General features: G+C 39.1%; 1 protein-coding gene across 6 annotated transcripts in view; it reads left to right on the top strand.

Moving 5' to 3' along the window:
* The window catches only part of nrxn2b (neurexin 2b), a 687884-nt gene that overhangs the window by 66417 nt on the left and 603730 nt on the right, over positions 1-17737 (top strand). For all 6 annotated transcript variants that reach the window (XM_014336560.2, XM_014336561.2, XM_014336563.2 and 3 more), the window contains exon 2: positions 6386-7780. In XM_014336560.2, coding sequence (XP_014192046.1) covers positions 7069-7780 — 712 coding nt within the window. In that variant the 5' untranslated portion in view covers positions 6386-7068. The remainder of the gene's footprint in view (positions 1-6385; positions 7781-17737) is intronic.

The raw sequence follows: 17737 nt of genomic DNA, 5'->3' as shown, positions 1-17737 counted from the left end.
TGGAACCGAATTGATATTGGTGATGTGTTGGTTGTGACCAAAGTAGGGAGGGTTAGGCATAACGAGGAGGTCAGTGTCAAAGTAGGGAGGAAAAAACAGGACAGGTGATTTCCTTCTTTCAGTTCCTTTAATGAATGCTTGCTTATTTTTTGGAGAGCTTTGCATTGCAAAAGAATAATGTCAAACTATTGCCAGTGGAGGCTTTTCACAAGTCATAAGCAAATTGTCTTTTTTCCACAAAGAATCGTTCAAACTCAGAGACGGTTCGGAGGACCACATGCCTTTTGATGCTTTGATATTTTAAAATAAGTGATTATGAGTTAATAAATGAATTGACTAAAAACACTACATGAGAGCAATAATGAATATGAGACTAATATTGATACTATAGTGTGATTATCAGTACATAAACTCTGAAACAGCATAATTGCAGGCTTAGAGTCTGCTGTGCTATTTATTGCTTTATGCTCAGTGTCTTTCTCTCTCCCTTTAATGGAGGGTTTTTTTGGCTCGATTGATTGATTGGCTTGATTTTTCATCTCACAGAGGGCATTTTATCTTTTACCTGATATGCGATCAGCAAGAATAGCTTCAATAACCTCTCCTACACAGTACTCCCTTTAAAAAGCTTTCATATTTGACATTGGCGATTACTGAGTCACCTAATGAAAAGACTGCATGGAATAAAAGATGGTGCAGAATTTACAGACTTATCTCTAAGTAAAGGTCGATATTTTCTATTTGCTGATATATATTGGCATTCAGAGTTGATGATAAATTTTAAAAAAAAAGAAGAAGAAAGTTAAGAGAATCATTGATGTTATTACTGTTCATGTTGCACAGTTTGTTGCACTCTCCAACTTCCTTGTTGACAACATGTGCTTGGGACACCATAAACGTTACAACCAGTTGATTTAAGCCGAGTAAGGCAGAGGGTAAATTACTAATCCACAAGTTGTTTGAACAATAAAACGAGATTATTTTGAAACTACATTGTCATATTATCTTACTCATAAATAGCTATCCATCCATCTACTTCCGCTTATTTAGTTCAGGGTCTCGGGGAGACTGGAACCTATCCTAGTTACTGAAAGGCAAGAGGTGCAAACTAGACAAACTGCCACATTGTTGCAGAATCAACAAAGGGCCACTTTAGAATCACCAATTACTCTAAGCCCGCTAACAGCATGTCTTTTGAGTGTGGGAAGAAGCCTGAGTATGATGCAGAGAATATGAAAGCTCTACACAGAAAAGTCCTGGAGGGATTGATTTGAGCCCAGGGCCATCTTACTATGAGGCAACAGTGCTAACCACAGCACCACCATGCTTCCCATCATAATTAAGTACACAAAACAAATTTCAGGGAAATCTGTGTATGTTTTATCTGTCTGGAAGAAAAGAAAAAGCTGAATGATTGGATTTTTGAATTAACACTGTCAGTATCAGTTTTAAAAATCCTTTATTGGTTGGGCACTTATCTTTCTATTTCTAGTATGATGTTATGTTGCACATCACATGTGTGTATGTTTCACAATGCCCAGTCAAAATGTAAAGATTTGTGACCACAGGAAGAATAGCTGCTACACTGCTAATCTGGATCTTAATAAACCAAACTAAACCCTCTATAGCTGCCTTCTCTTTTCAACCTTACAACATTTTAGTTTGCAGAGCAAATGCATCTCTTGTCCATGATTCAGCCTGTCAAAGTGTCACAGTAAAAGGAGCAACAAGGAGTCCCACTAAAGTCATTATGATTCTGGCTGTTACAGAACTAACAGCTAGGCTAAAGCCCTTGATCTCTTTCATTAGCATCTTCTTATCAAGGCTAAACGCAGTTAGCACTAACAGCCAGAGCTAGTCACTAGTGGCTTAAAGCTGACGAGACTGATCAAAGTCAGTAGCCTGATGTTGAATAAAGAGCTACACACCTCTATTAGTTCACACCACTCACGTGACTGAAAGGGGTCTGTTCAGCATGTGCTATACAGATTCCATTAGTTTTTCTTTATTAAGCAATCATTTTGTTCTAACTTTTGTCACCAAGGTCACCAAAGGGGTTTTATATCTAAACACAGAGTATGTACGATACAATGACAGTCTGATTGATGTCTGGATAGCTCTAGTTCAATTTACAGCTTCCTTAGAAATGTCTCACTCAATGTATCAAATGAAATACAGCCCTGCCTTTTCTCCATCTCTCTTCTCTCTCCTTTAATTTTTTTAAATGACTTGATACCAGCCATCTCTGCCTATGATTCTCTTTGCTCTTCCTTCTCATACTAAATCCTCGTGTTCCCACTTGACCAGGAATATTAAAAGTGGCTCAGCGTGCCTCTCTGGTTAATTAGAGCACAGCAGTGGCAGCAACAGCTTCATGCTGACGGATGGTACACTGCTGAGCTCCTCACAGGCCAGGATTAATGGCTCCTGCCTGACTACGATATGCCGTGTGTGTATTTGCTTATATGTAGAAGCTGTGTGTGTAATGCATAGTGCACATGAATAGTATGAATAGTGAGTGATTTACTTTACATGATTTTATTATATACATTTTTCTTAAGCTTTAGCTATAGAAAGAAAATTCCACAGCACTGAACTCTGTGCAGGAGGAGGAAGTTGATAGCCTGGCACAGTCCCACACAACAGGTGTAATCTGGACAGCAGGGAATCTGCAGACGTGGAGCCAAGACGTAGCTCAGTGAGAGATGAATTAAACAAGAAAACTCACGTTTGCACGCGCACACACCAAAACTAATTTTACCCTGACAAAAAACTACATTTATTTACATAAATACATATTTAAAGCTATTTTGATCCATCACACAGTTTTAGATACTGTACAATTAAAGCCCAGATAAAATCGGACTGTAACAAAAGGAATGCATTCTTGAGGAAAGTAGTAGTATTATAATTATTTTTATATACTATATACTTTACAGAGTGCTCCTTGCATTTCGTCCTATGGCAGCTGGGATAGATTCCAGCTGTCCCCACTATCCTGAATTGGATAAGCTGAAGTGGATGGGTGACTATACTATACTGTACTATACTTTAGTTAAATGGTATAGTTTTACCTTACTGGGTGTATGTGGCATTTAAGCCCCTTGACTAGAATAGGGTGGCATTCACTAAACCGGCGTCTGATAATGTCTAAAGTGAAACATTGTAGTAGAAGATGAAATTAAACATTGCTTTCACTGGGAGGTTGATAGTGTAGTTAAGTCATTTTTTCCATTAGAAAATTCTGTTCAAGGCGCTATTATTATAACTAGAAAGAATGGATCCTTTACTTTTGCATCGACACTTAAAATACATATTAATCAGGTCTACTGTTTTTGCCTGACTGCCGTTGGTGATTGTAAATAGGAAATTCAGCTGTAAATTAATTTTTCACCACACTGTAGCAATCCATAGTCGGAAGGGAAAGCAATGTCTAAAAGCAACCAGGTTAAGAAACCAAACTAAGCGGCTGGTTCTATTGATCTCTCTCTGCTCTGTCTCAGTGCTGTGGTATCTGTATCACAGCATGGCACCTACACGGGGATATTGTGACTTGAGTGACTGATGTCTCCCTCTCTGGCTCTCACATGCTGTCTTTCTTTCTCACTCTCTCTTACTCTCTCTCATTCTTCCAGTTTTTGTATACATTTTGGCCAATTAATCAACAGCCACATTTCTATGCTGTGCTGAGACTTGTTTGCCTTAATAAGTTGTGGTTATGGTTTGTGTTCTTTCGCCATTCAGTTTGATTTAGTACTCCAGCCGGAGACATGAGTATAGACATTTAAATAAAGAAAACGGAACTGGCTTGGTTTTCTGTTGTTGGTAGCTATCAAACCTTTGACTACCTTTGTAAATGTCCCAGGTGGTGGGAGCGTCACCACCTGTGGCCTCAGCAGAATGCCCAGCACTGCCCCCTTAAGCTCACTGCACCACCCCTCCCCTGCAGCTGAGCCAGGGACCACACCTCCACCACAAACCTCTACTGTAGTGTGATTTAAGCCAGACACCCTTAGCAGTGCTGAGGTAGAATTTTTGTCAAGATAGTAGAAACATTCCCATGGGTTAATCTGCGAGGAAATGGGTCAGTGCTGGCTTACATGACCGTGTAGTCGTTCTGGGAGTTGTAGAGGTTCTACTTTTTGTACAAATTAAGTAAGATCAGGGTGTATGAGACTTGGTACAGACTGTGTTTTAAGTCGAGTATATTGCTGTAGCTTAGTTTGGATTTTTTAGCCAGGGGGATATCAAGCAAGCATTCTATTAAAACAATAGTAAACCATATTTTTTTAACTGGAACTGACTAAGGCTGATTTTGTCGTTGTTAAAACAATGGGTTTAAGTGCCATGGAGAGAGCCACTGAGGAGTATTTGAAAAGAAACAGATGAAGGTCCCGAAATTAGCAGATTACACACACTTCAGCATAACACTGCACAGTCACATAGGGACAGTAGCTTTGCTAAATCCAAACAGCTGCATGTGCAACCTGAATCAATCACAAGCGCATGGTACAATTCTCTGAGCTCTAGTTACCTCTTGAGACTTGCTGTGTTTCCTCAGTGTCCTTGGGATTTAACAGTACAGTCAGGCAAGCCAGCTAAGATCATATAATAAGCAAAAAGAGAAAGCGTAGAGGATATGTTGGGCTATCAGCGTGGTAACCTTCATAAACGCAGCAGTAAGAAATGCAAGGAATGTTTGGTTGTCTTTGGTGGTAGAAACTCTCCAACAAGACAGAAAAATCTCTTGGCCAGGAAATGTTTTTGTGCCATGTACCCATAATGGTGTACGAATGTAAACTCTCAAACTTTCAATCTATTTAATGTTCCCTTGTACATGTCATTGTATAAAATGTACATATAATGCATAAATCAATTAATATACATGCTTGCACATAAGATTGTTTCTACTTCTAATAAAGTGATTATTGTGTAGTGAACATACTTATGTGTATATTCTTGCAAAAGAGAAAAGAATGTATTGAAATACTGATACAGAGCGCCGTCTCGGAGACGTTTATTTTGGTGAGACCAAAATAAACCAGCCTCAATTTATCACTCCTAGAGGGATGGTGTGCCTGCCACATACTTGTAGACATTTTGTCTCACTGTGCTTTGCATTTAACAACATCTAGACTTACAATTAGCCATGTGTTTGGTTTCTTATGTATACATATGAGATTTGTGAAAAGCTGCAATCATAAAGCATTACGTATATCTTTAGCCTTCCTTTTCTGTCAGAAACTCATTGACATGTAAAGAAGCTCTGCACTCGACACTCGACATTTTGGGCATAAATTTAAAAAGGTAGATAATAGAAAAAATAACCAAATATGACTGATATCAGAATTATGTTTTGCATGCATAACCTAGTAATGCATTGTGCTTTTTCACATATGTGATGCAATGTCCCACCCTTCCAGCGACACTTTGTAACACCCATGTTACAAATATAACCTCACAAAAGCCATCTAAAGGCAGCATTCATTTGTCGTGTTATCAGTGTGTCGTCTTCCAAACAAAAATGGTCCCGTCTTTACTTGTTTTCCTCCCTCTGCTGTATCATACAGCTCTCTTTTCCCTCTAGTCTCCCTAATCTTTTTCCACTGATGTTAAGCTTTGACCTTTGGAGATCATGGTTTTAGTGTAGCAGCTCTCCCTTTCTCTGTATTTCACTCACTCTTCTTCGCTCCTCCTCATGTATGCCAATATCATCTCTGTTGTCACTTTGAAGCGAGGCAGGATAGCACAAGGGAGCACGAGCAGGGGTGAGCCTAGCTTTAATTGCAGACTGTATGAGATTGAAATTAAATCTCACTTAAGAATTAATGGCTAGGGATTAGGTCAAGCCCCAGGGTCAAGACCAGCTATTCAGATAGCTATTGACTCTCCAGCACTCCGATCTGAATTGCATTTGATTTAATGATGTGTGTGTTTGCATATGCATATCCGTAAAGTGTGTGTGCACCACTATGGGGGGCTGTGATTTATCAAATATTACCTCATTCTGTTGAAAACCTTATGTTGCGTGTGTGTTGCGTGTGGATGGCAACTTTCTTTACTGGATATCAAAGAATCAAGCAGATGAAATAAGACATTTCTTTTATTCAGGGTCTTTTGGGATGTATGGAGCCACACAATTGCTAAACTTACTTAGATGGCTGTAGGCAAACTTTTTTGAAGTGTCAGCTTTGAACTGAAAAAAAGTGTAGGGATTATTAAATATAGAATATGGTGTGCAAAACTGTAGGCAAAGCAAAAAATGAAATACCATATCAAATATCTATTAAGGCTATCAGGCTAATTGCTTACCAACTAATTTGAAATGTAAAGTGTTTGTATGTAACTGACGGTTCTGTCTTTTTGTTCTTCTTGTTTCTCCCAGATTGCCAGCACCCATCACAGTCATGGATCCCATACCTGCGTAAATCTTTGTGTTCTGTGAGTTTAAGGAGAAGAATGGCATTAAACTGAAAATGATGAGCACATCAAATGCTCAAGCAGACACCAGCAGGCTCTGATACCCGTCTACTATAAAGCTCCCTTCCTCTTTTGCTCATTTTCTTCTACTTGCTCTCCTCCTGAAGAAAGATCACAATCTTCCCCCCACCCCACCCCCAAGCTTTTGGCAGCAGCTCAGATTTCCTGGAAATTGCTCCGAGATCTGGATTTGAGAGAGGAACATTCTATTTTTGGTCCAGGATAGACAAAGAGGCTTTTGAAGAAACAACTGTGTTGAAATTATCATATTCCCCCTCTTTTATTCTCCCCCTATTCCTCAGTCCCAGAGGCACCAACTGATGGAGAGACGAAGGAGAGAATCAGGATAAGGAGAAGAATTAACACTAGAGAGAGGAGAAAAAAGTGCTTATTGGTCAGGCAAATTGTAGTAGAGCACCTGTGAGGATTGCTTACCCATTGACTTTTATAACCGAATTCAGTACTATATGATACTTCTTGTTTATATTCCTGTTTATATTACAGTCTTTTTTCCTCAGTGAAGAGAGAGCTGTTGCTCATTAGACCTACAGCATTAAGAAAGAAGGGGGACACATCAGAACTTTGAGCATGACAAGGGGGTTAAGTATCCTGTATTTGCCCGTGTGGCCTCTGGCCCTCTTCAGCCTGCTCACTACAGTGAATATGTTGGAATTCAGTGGGGCGCCTGGCCAGTGGGCACGTTATGGGCGCTGGGAAGCTGGATCAGTGGGTGAGCTGAGCTTCAGTCTCAAGACCAACATCAGTAAAGCCTTGGTACTCTACCTGGACGATGGCGGTAATTGCGACTTCTTGGAGCTGTTGATTGCTGGTGGGCGCCTCCAGTTGCGCTTTGCCATCCACTGTGCAGAGCCAGCCACCGTACACATGGAGATACGGGTGAATGACGACCGCTGGCACATGGTCTTGCTTACCCGCAACTTCCGTGAGACCATGCTAATGGTAGATGGGGAAACAAAAGTGGCAGAGGTCAAGTCAAAGAGGAGGGAAATGGCTGTGGTCAGTGACCTGTTTGTAGGTGGGATACCACCTGACGTGCGACTGTCTGCACTGACATCCAGCACAGTGAAGTATGAACCACTCTTCCAGGGCTTGATCTCCAATCTGAAGGTGGGAGAGATGCCTCCTACTTTGCTCAATAGCCAGGGTATTCAGAGCGACCTGGAGTACCTCTGCACCAAACAGAACCCGTGCTTCAATGGAGGGTTTTGTTCTATTCAGTATGGAGAAGTTCACTGTGACTGCACCCACACTCGCTTCAAAGGAAAGTACTGCAAGGAAGGTAAGGCACCATCATAACTCTTGTATTTGTCTTTGTTTTATAATTGCAGTGCAAAATCTGCGGTTAGTTCAAGTCAGAGTCTTGCAGAGAGGTCTGGGACCTCATTTCACTGTTTAGGCTGTCGAAAGTCTCTTCTAACAATGTTTGATGAAGGAGGTGCTGATGCAGTGAGGGCTCAAAAGGAGGAGGGTGTGGAACTTTGTGAATAGACTACTTAAAGTGTGCATGATCTTTCAGTGTTCTCTCATCCAGTATTTTAAGAACCTCATTTAAAGATTGAACTGCTGAAGAAGATCACTCTTTTTAGGGATTATGTGAGTCATACAAGAGTTGCAGACATGGCACAGGTGCTGCTTTGATTTCAGCAGGGACTTATTCAGAAACAATATTTAACATCAAAGCTGCTGAATATTTCACGTTTAAGATCACACATTGAAGGTCTGCTATTTCAGCTGGCTTTCTTCTCGTCTGTTTTTTAGTGAATTTAGTGACTTCTTTCTTTCTTTCTTTCTTTCTTTCTTTCTTTCTTTCTTTCTTTCTTTCTTTCTTTCTTTCTTTCTTTCTTTCTTTCTTTCTTTCTTTCTTCCCAAGCCTGTTGTCTCTGGCGTACATGCTGCTCTTGCTTTCATTTGCTCTTGGGATACGCTCATATGCTGTCAACTCATGTCAAATTCAGTTCTGTTTTAAACCTCTGGCTCCCTCCTTCACTGACACATCCCATTTCCATATCTATGTTTTTTCTTCTCCTTCACATTCTTCCATGTCTTTTTCTCAGCATCCAGTAGCATATCTTTCATTCACCTCCTACCACCTCTTCTCAAGTCTATCTGGACTTTCCACCTCTCGTCACCCCTCTCCCCTCCATGTCTCTCTCGAATTTGCTCCCTTACTCAACTTATCTCTCTTTCACCTTTACCCGCTGTCAGCACTTCCTACTCCTGACATCCCTCCTCCTTCACTTATCTCTGCCCTATTTCTTTCATCCTGTCTGCATCTCTACACCTTGCTTGGGAATTCTCTCACTCTCTATGCAGCCATCAGAACTTATTTTGTATCTTGATCACCTGTAATGCAGGATGAGTGGTCTTCACTACCGTTATCACTATGGTCTATTATTGCTTTGTAACCTTTAAAATAATCAATTGACTTAGTAGCTTCTACCTGGTCCTGCATGATGAAATCACTCGTAATTACAGCATGTTGAAAAGATCGATAACTGTTTTGCCAAAAGTTATGTGACAGTTGTTTGATGCTTTAGACTTTTGTGGCGCTCGCAGATAAGCTTTGACGGTGCTGAAAAAGGAAATCAACCCAAACAAAATGTTTTACTCGAGTCCAGCTTTTGATAGATCTGAAGTAATAAGAATAAAATTAGCATGTTAGATCAAAGCTTTTGATTTATTTTGATGTAGGGTTAGTGTAAGTTTGGAGCGGTCTCAGATAGCTTAAAAAGCTCTACTGTGCTGCTTTTGTTCTCTGCAAAAAGCCGAACAGAAGCCTTTAATTAATGCAGATGAGCTTTTGCTCTTTAGTGACCCTATAGCACAGCAAATGATGTCACTGCTGGACAGCCGTATAAGTCGGTCTGTCTCTTCCTTCCAGTCTCCCTCTCATATTTCACGGTTCCTTCAATTCTTCAAGACTTTTCTCGCTTTCTGTTTCTGTGGCCTGTGTCAGATTGCTGTTTGGTTGCAGCAAGTAGATACTGCTGCCTTGCTCTTAGCTAAATTGAGAGCAGAATACCAATGCAGTGCTACAGTGACTGCAGGAAGCATTTGTCCTTTTGAAATGGAGAGAGTAAGATAGAGGGAGAGAATAGAGATTGAGGTAAGGAGGAGAGAATCAGAACAAGGAATTTGTGGAAAGAGCGATTGCAGTCGTGAGAAATGGAGAAGAGAGCAAGAATGAGGAGCGTAACATGAAGATTTTCATTTGCTCAGGCTTAATTTATTTCCAGAGATGTTCTTTGGTTTGAGGACCGTAAATTGGGTCATTATGGCTGACTGCCAGTGCAGCGGTGTATTTACTCCTTTCATCTAACACGTGGGTGGGAATGTAAAGGTCTTTCACTCTCACTTTCAGTCAGTTTTAAGGCCCTTTAGATGTCTGCACTAACAAATCCATGTCTCACTGTGTTAGCTCAGTGGTGAAGGGGCCGTGTCAAAGGAAAGATTTTTTTCCTTTTTTTCTTGATATTTTAAGGAGCTGCTGTCTGCTCTCCTTAGAGAGGATGAATGTATCAATCCGTGGGAAATTTTTAATTGATAAGATGTGGCACTTGCAATACAGTTATTGGTCTAGATCTGTGATGTGCTTTTTGATTATCCTCAGAACATAAAATAACCAGCACAAGATGTCAGCAATGATTCTGCACAATATTAAAACATGTAATGTTGCGATCTACATTATTTAAGACAGTTAGTTCATTTCTGTTTTGTGTTGGCTGCAAAAAACACAAAGATAACATTATGGGTGAGGTTTTCCGTTACTGTTTGTCACATATATATCTGACAAGCAAAACGTTTTAATTATGAAGCTGTTTGTGTTGTTGTAGACCATCTTAACTGTTAAACCTTTTCTCTAAGAATTGCTTCAGATTTATCGCTATAGTTGTATTAAAGGTTGGGCAGGTTTAGTTCTGCAAAGTATGGTATTTGACAGACCACTAAATTTGGTAAAAGGAATAGAAACTAATTCTGAACTAAAAGAAATATGTTCCTTCACCTGAGACAAAAACAATCAGAAAAATTAGATGAACGCGTCCGTTTTGTGATTGCGATGTGTCCAGCATTGCCCGGGGGCAGATCATCTCTCATCTATCAGCTATGTAATGCCATGCCATTGACAAGTCAACAAGTCAACACAAGCCAGCTACTCTCCAACCTGTGTTGAAGCTGAAAAGTGCAACTCAAACTGGAGACTGCCTTTAAATAAAAGTTGCACTTTTTGAAACATGTTGGCTGCAGCACTGATGTAGAACTTAAAAGGCAAGGCAAGGCAAGTTTATTTGTATAGCACAATTCAACAACAAGGTGATTCAAAGTGCAAAGTGTGCATGCAAAGTGTGCCATGTTTCCTTTTGTGGTTTGCATTGCACTTTTTCAAGTTGTACTAGTTGGCTAGTAGTAAGGGAGTACTTGTAGGCAAACATGAAAAACCTAAGCTAGTTATAGCAATCTGCTAGCAATTGCAGTAATCACTTTTTTTTCACTGATTTTGCCTAGCAAGAGCCAGCAACCTCCAAGAACCACAGCCAGCCAGCAGGTGAATACACATTTTTCCCCAGCAACTGGTGATTGTATCCAGTACAGAGAAGAACTCTTGACCAGTGTCAGAAAGCTCAATGACTGCAATGATATGCAGTGTCATATCTTGTCAAATATTTTGCAAAAATTGATATTTGAATATTCAGTGTTAACACCCTGTAATAATGCAGTGTGAACACATAAGTGAAAACATTTATTATCCGGGTCTGATTCACTGCGAAAATATTCGTGCCCAGACTTTTGAATCCTTTGATGAATGTTGGTTTAAAGTTCAATCTGTAAAATCTGAAAATGAGATGTGACAGCTGAGGTTTTGTAATCCAGGAAGGTTGTGCCATTTCAATTCCCTTAAGCACAGTATGTTTTATGTTATTCTTCTGCTTTGTAGAGTCTGTATCTCCTGTTGCATTGATTTGAATACCAGTGATCTAACACAGCTCTTAGCTGCCTTCATCTACGTCTGGCACTTTAGTATTTTCACTCATTTGCATCAAAATTGTTCAGGTTAAGGTTGATCAGACAGAATGAGGGATGAAGGTGGACATCATAAAAAAAACAGCCTCATTTTTTTTTTAATTGACTTGATGTCAAAGCAAAAATTCACATTTTGCCTCAAAAATGGCTTACTAAATGCTAAATACTAAGGACTGGGCTAACAAACACGCTGAAACATTTCTGTGCTTTATTTGCAGTACATAAAGGACAGAAATATACTGCACTTCCTATAATTGTATTTTATAATTTACCATTGGGGTTGTAATTAAACTGGTTTTAGAATCTGTGCTGACCTTGGCTTTGTTCGTGTCTTGACCTTCAAATGGCATTGTAGGGCAAAAAAGCTGAGCTCACAGTAATGAGAGGTTAAATTACTTTGTGAAAATGATTGTTGTTCCATTAATTTACACAGCACAATCTGAAGAGTTTTCAGGTTACCCTGAGACTGGATTTGCTCTTAACTTGAAAGGTGTTTGACATAGAGTGAAAATTGCTAGCTAACTTGACAGACTTAAGCTGTTAGAACTTACAAATCATAGGTGTCAAACTCTGGCCCGCGGGCCAAATTTGGCCCGCAGCCTAATTACATTTGGCCCGCGAAGCCATACCAAATTACTATCAGAGCTGGCCTACTGGTATTATACAGCTAATATATATATTGTTTAGTATTAAGCTTTGCTTGTTCCATATTCAGTTTTTTAGCAAAATGTGTTTGAGTCCATAAGAAAAGATTCATTCTTATATCTGGAGGAATAAATATATTTCAATAAATATTAACGTTAGCCCGCGACTTTGTTCCAGTTTTGAATTTTGGCCCACTGTGTATTTGAGTTATGTTATAACTCTGTTATAACCCTGTTATAAATGGACCATAGTCAGAACCCTCATTAGAATTCATTGAAAAGGAATGAATTCTGCATGGCATACATTCTTCATAAGATTCTTCCTTCTTGGAACAAACTGGACTTCAGAATAAAATCAAGCCTATAAATAGTACAGGAATATGGAAATTATTGATCTTTGTTGCAAATGTGCCAGATAGGGGTTCCTCAGATGTCCCACTAATGGAAACACATTGCTTATTTTTACAGCAGGTAGGTACAGCAGGCTAGATAATGTGACGTGGAATTTTACACTGGGATCCTGAAGCAGTTTTGAATTTTCATGTGTATTCTTGTAGCTCAAATGTTCATGGCCTCCCTACAGTACTGCACTTGAATGCCAGTTAAATATACCAAAGAAGGACTATGTTAACTCTGCTAATGTGCTGCCTCTGTAAGTCAGATTGTTTAGATTAGGCAAAAGTTGGCAAAAGTTTGTTGGTTTCACTGGAGAAGGATGAGATTTTGATGTGAAAATGCTACAAAATTCGGCCATATGTTGTTGTTTTATTAGCCTCTGACAAGAAATGATATTTAACATCACGCAAAATCGGATGTTAGCCGTTTTTGGTAGTCAACTATACACAGTCCACATGTCTCTATTTGGAAGTGCCAAATAGAAAATTGTTGAAAAACAGCTGCTTAGATTATTACTGCTCTCTGGACTCTAATTTACCTCCATCATCACTTTTTATTATACATGTTGGATTAAAGCAGAAACCTGAGTCTCTGAGAAGCACCACAGTTAACGTGCCTGGACCCTGCATACCCCCATCTTAACGCAAGCTGTGACCTCAGGCGAGCCTCTAGCTGCAGGGTGAGGAAGAGAGAGAGAGAGAGCTGTGGTAAGGAAGTCAAAGAGTAAGCTTGAAACACACGCTGTCCTTTTTATAGCCCGAGGAGATGTTTTAACACTGTACCATCAGATGTGGTTTTCCCCAACAAGCCAGAATAATCTGCTTTATCAGCTGTTGCAATGAAAGATAAGGAGTCAACATCTCAACGCTGCAACACCCATGAACTTGACATTTTAATTTATCTACCACGTAAACATGTTGTTTTTTGTCTTAAATTGCATTCTGAGAAAAAGGAGAAAGTCTTGTACACTGAAAGAAAGGGAAAGCGGCCTGAAAAGTCAAAATAGTTTGACTCAAAACATTTATGAGTTTCTCTAAACTTTTGACTTTACTAAGAAAACATTGTTTGTGATAAAGTCATCAGACCTGTGGTGAAAAGATATCTCTCCATTTATTCATTTCTTTATTTTTTGTACATTGTGCTGTCCTTGCCCTGAGTTTCTTAGTTTCACCAGCTAGACAGCGAGATAACATGCTTCAATAACCAGACTTATTTTCCTTTTTGCGCTGATTTATTGAAGAATGGCCTCTGACCATTGCCTTCTCTTTGACCATCGTAAATCTGAAAGTACAAGATACTGTATTAGCTAACTAACATTGTAAACTAGCTTGTTACACTCTTACTGCAAGCTAACAAGATAAAACTTTCAATGTACAAATTATCGTACCATTTTTACACAAAACAAAAGATGATAATTATTTTATTGTCACTCAGACTTACAGACATTTCTTGTCCAAGGCAACAACATTTTAAGGTCCGTATCAGCTTAGAACGATAACATTACGGCATCACTTTCCGCTATCTTTGATTTTTTCACGTTTTCATTTTTTCTTTCCCAAAGTAGTCAAACCCATATTACAAAGCAACCACTAGGGCAGTTTACAACCGTAATATTCAGTTTAAGTTATAAAAGGCAGAAGAGACATTTTCTTCCCCCTAAAGAAATTTTAAGCTATCAAGAAAAACTCAACAATCGAGATATTGTTACCTATACCTATTAACCTGTGTTTGGTCATTCAAGTATATTTTCAGTGATTGGGTGAAAAACGGTCAGTGATGTTACTTCAAAGGCAAAACAGAGTGTATCCGTACATACATAAAGTGAGTGTGTATCCATACAACTAGTGTGAATAAGACCAATTAAAACATGTACATCCACTCAAGATTTACTGACAGTCAATTTGGAGGAGCACTACTCAGAATAGTATATGCACAATGCCATTATTTAAAGGTTTTCCCCTACTTCTATACTTTTTCGGACAATTATTTGGTGTAACCTAACGTAAAAACTAAATATGTGAATATTGTGAAGTGAAACAACAAAGCCTTTTCACTTTGCTCATATATGACACAGACATGTATGGTTAATATTATTCTGAATACCTTTTCTGTACCACTGTAACAATATTAAGCCCAATCAATGTCGGTATGACCAGTGATAATGACCAAAAAATACACATCTAACCTGTAATTTTTGTCATTTAGGAGCGACATTTAAGGTACATAGGATATATATATTGGTGTGTTTGATGAATAATTCTATATTCCAGTTGTATTACATATTATATTGTACTGCATTCAGATCTCACACCATTCTATATGCTGTATACAATACAGGAAGGATTAATTAAAAAAATCACAGTTAAGAGCTGAGCATGTTTAGACCTTGAATTCTAAGGTAAAAGTTGTGTTTGGATGGTGACACAATGAGCCTGGAGCAAAGAGCAGAGGACATGAAAGAGAGTCATACATCATGGTGATAATTGTGCCTCCCACTGGCACACACAGAGGGATGAGGGGGAGTGAGTGTGGTTGGGATGGTGGGGGCTCACTGACTGATAATTGATATCCCAATTATCTTGTCCTGTATACATAAATAAGTATAGTGCTAATGAGAGGGCTGTACCCTGTAAGGTCGCTTGAAGAGGTTCCATAGATAACCTTATCAGGTATATGTCTAGCTGTAACAACAGAGGCTGACTAAACTTAGGCCTACACCAAACCAACAAGACTGATAAGGTGAAATGAAGCAGTACATGCTTCAAGTCTCCACTGGATTTGATTGCTGAGATTTTGTTGGTGTTTATCAAAGCTGCTCTGTTGCCTCTCTGCTGTTTCTGCTGCTGCTGTGTGCTGTCGGGACACGGTCTTTGCAGAGCAGCAGTCGCTATGATTGTATCTGACTTCCTCCCCTCCACTTTGTAATTTTACTTTGTCTTGTTATTGCGATATGGACAGGTTAGATTCTAGAAATACTTTCATGTATTTTATATTGAGTTGTATTGCTTTTAGATTTAGTAAAACAAACTTTCCTAATTACAGCGTCAATTTTCCAAAATGGCTGCAATTTCAGAAGAAGATAGGTAATGTGGACTTATTTAAAAATATCTGATAAATTGACCTGTCATTCCAGGGTCCCAAGACTTATTTTCAAATTGATAGAGCTATGGTGAATCTTTTGGCCATGCGGAGGCCAAAATAACAAGCACACTAATTTATCTGGGAAATATAATAAAGGTGGCCAAATTACAATTAACAAATCAAATTATAAAACCTTACCTTCATGAAAAGGAGAAAGGAAGGTAAATCAAATGGTAATCTACCATTACAAATTCCTAAAAAATAATGGCTCTACTAACCGGATGGGAAAAACATGCAAAGGACTCAAGAATGTCTTGAGACATTTTAGGGTTTTTTTCCCTTGCAAGCTTGTAGAGTCTACATACTTGTGCCTTTTTTCTGCACAAAAGCAGACCACAAAAACATTGTGCAGACTTCTGTGGTGGAAAGAATTTATGAGCTGTGTTTGGATTGGTTACTCAAACCATTGAAACATGAAACATAATGTGGGACAAGTGTGGGCTCAGGGGGGATTCTAGGATCAGAGCTTTGGGGGTGCTGAGCACCCAGAGAGCTGCCCGTCCAGGCAAGGTAAACTTTACTCGTCACCATGAGACTTCTTCCCCGTCTCTGTCAGTCCCTGCATCCTTAAATGTCTCCAGTTGTCCCAAGTTCCCTCTGACTGTCTCCTTGGTGCATTTAAACCCCTGTTCCTCCCTGTCCTCATCGTCTGTTGTCTTCATCTCCATTATCAGTCATCATAATTTTACCATCTCTGTGCAAGTCTGCAAATTTCTTTATTAAATCATAAGATTCTTAAATTCATAAAGTCTCTCTGTGCCTGGGTCCTCATCACAAAACATGATATCACTGTTTTGTACATTTTAACACAATTTAATCCCCACATTTGTGAAAGAAAAGCAAAACACTTTTTTTGAAAAGTCTGTAACAAAAACAAATGTACAAAATATTATTAAAAAATTGAAAAATGGAGACACCTTGACCTTTGGTACAATGTATACAATGTATGAAAAGATCTTTACTGCCGATACTACTATGGCTCTGCAGATTTTTCCTTTTCTTTTAACCTATGTCGCCTCACCTTGAGGTTGGTAAATCTATCACATTTTGGTGGTCAAGTCTCTCAAGCATCTCTTTCTGACATCACAGCCAGGTGCTGGAGTCTGCTTTGACCCATGGTCCTTCTCAGCCAGGTATGGAGCTGACTCAAAACACTAAAAGACCTTTCACAGCTACAGCTGCTAACTGGGTTTGTTAGGTCAACCTGAATAATAGTTTTCAGTGTGGGGAAGATCTGATTATCCAGAAGATTGTACAATGTTAACATATCTGGGATGGCACCAGCCTCTCTCTTGAGCTTCAAAAAGTTTTTGGCAACCGTAACTTCCTCTGACTGAAGTTCAATATGGTAATGCAGTGCCAGGGCTGACAACCCAGTTTGTTTTGCACATGCTGTATAGCAGCTTTGACCAAACAGCTTTAACTATTTCCTATCTGTTTTCTTACCTGGTTCTTCCTGATCTTGTACTTTCTCCTCATGTTCCCCTCTTTCCTCTCTCCCTCTTTGGACTGACAATCATACACAAATAGATTGTATTCAATTAGATTAAAAAACACACTATTAAGAGCACTAACAAAAGTCGTCTCTCATTGTACTTTCAACCAAAAGGCAAATAACCAAACGACATGTACATCTAATAAAAGATATAAATATTGAAACACTGATCCAACATTATCCTTTATTGATGGATCATTTGTTCTTACACTTTTACCTGAATGTGGCTCCTTTTTTTGAAAAAAACTTCCTCATATCCATTATGAACCTGGCTGTCTCTCTGCACACACACACACACACACACACACACACTGTCAATGGAAAATTGTATTTAGTAGTCAGTATAATCTTTTAGTGATATAAGTTTGCATATGGTAGAATACTGCATGTAGTTATTTGTATTAGGAAATATTCAACCATGTATACTTAGAGGCATATAATTAATTATGTGTGATCTTTAACAGGCTGCAAAGGCTTGGTGTGTATTCCACACTAGAATGCACACCCACATCCTGGGAGCACGAGAGAGGTCATACCTTCT

This window comes from Haplochromis burtoni, unplaced genomic scaffold (genome assembly GCF_018398535.1).
Source record: "Haplochromis burtoni strain Fernald_Lab_line unplaced genomic scaffold, NCSU_Asbu1 Contig_143, whole genome shotgun sequence".
Classification (NCBI taxonomy): domain Eukaryota; kingdom Metazoa; phylum Chordata; class Actinopteri; order Cichliformes; family Cichlidae; genus Haplochromis; species Haplochromis burtoni.
Note: the sequence above shows the minus strand (reverse complement) of the source record. Positions and strands in the feature narration are given on the sequence as shown.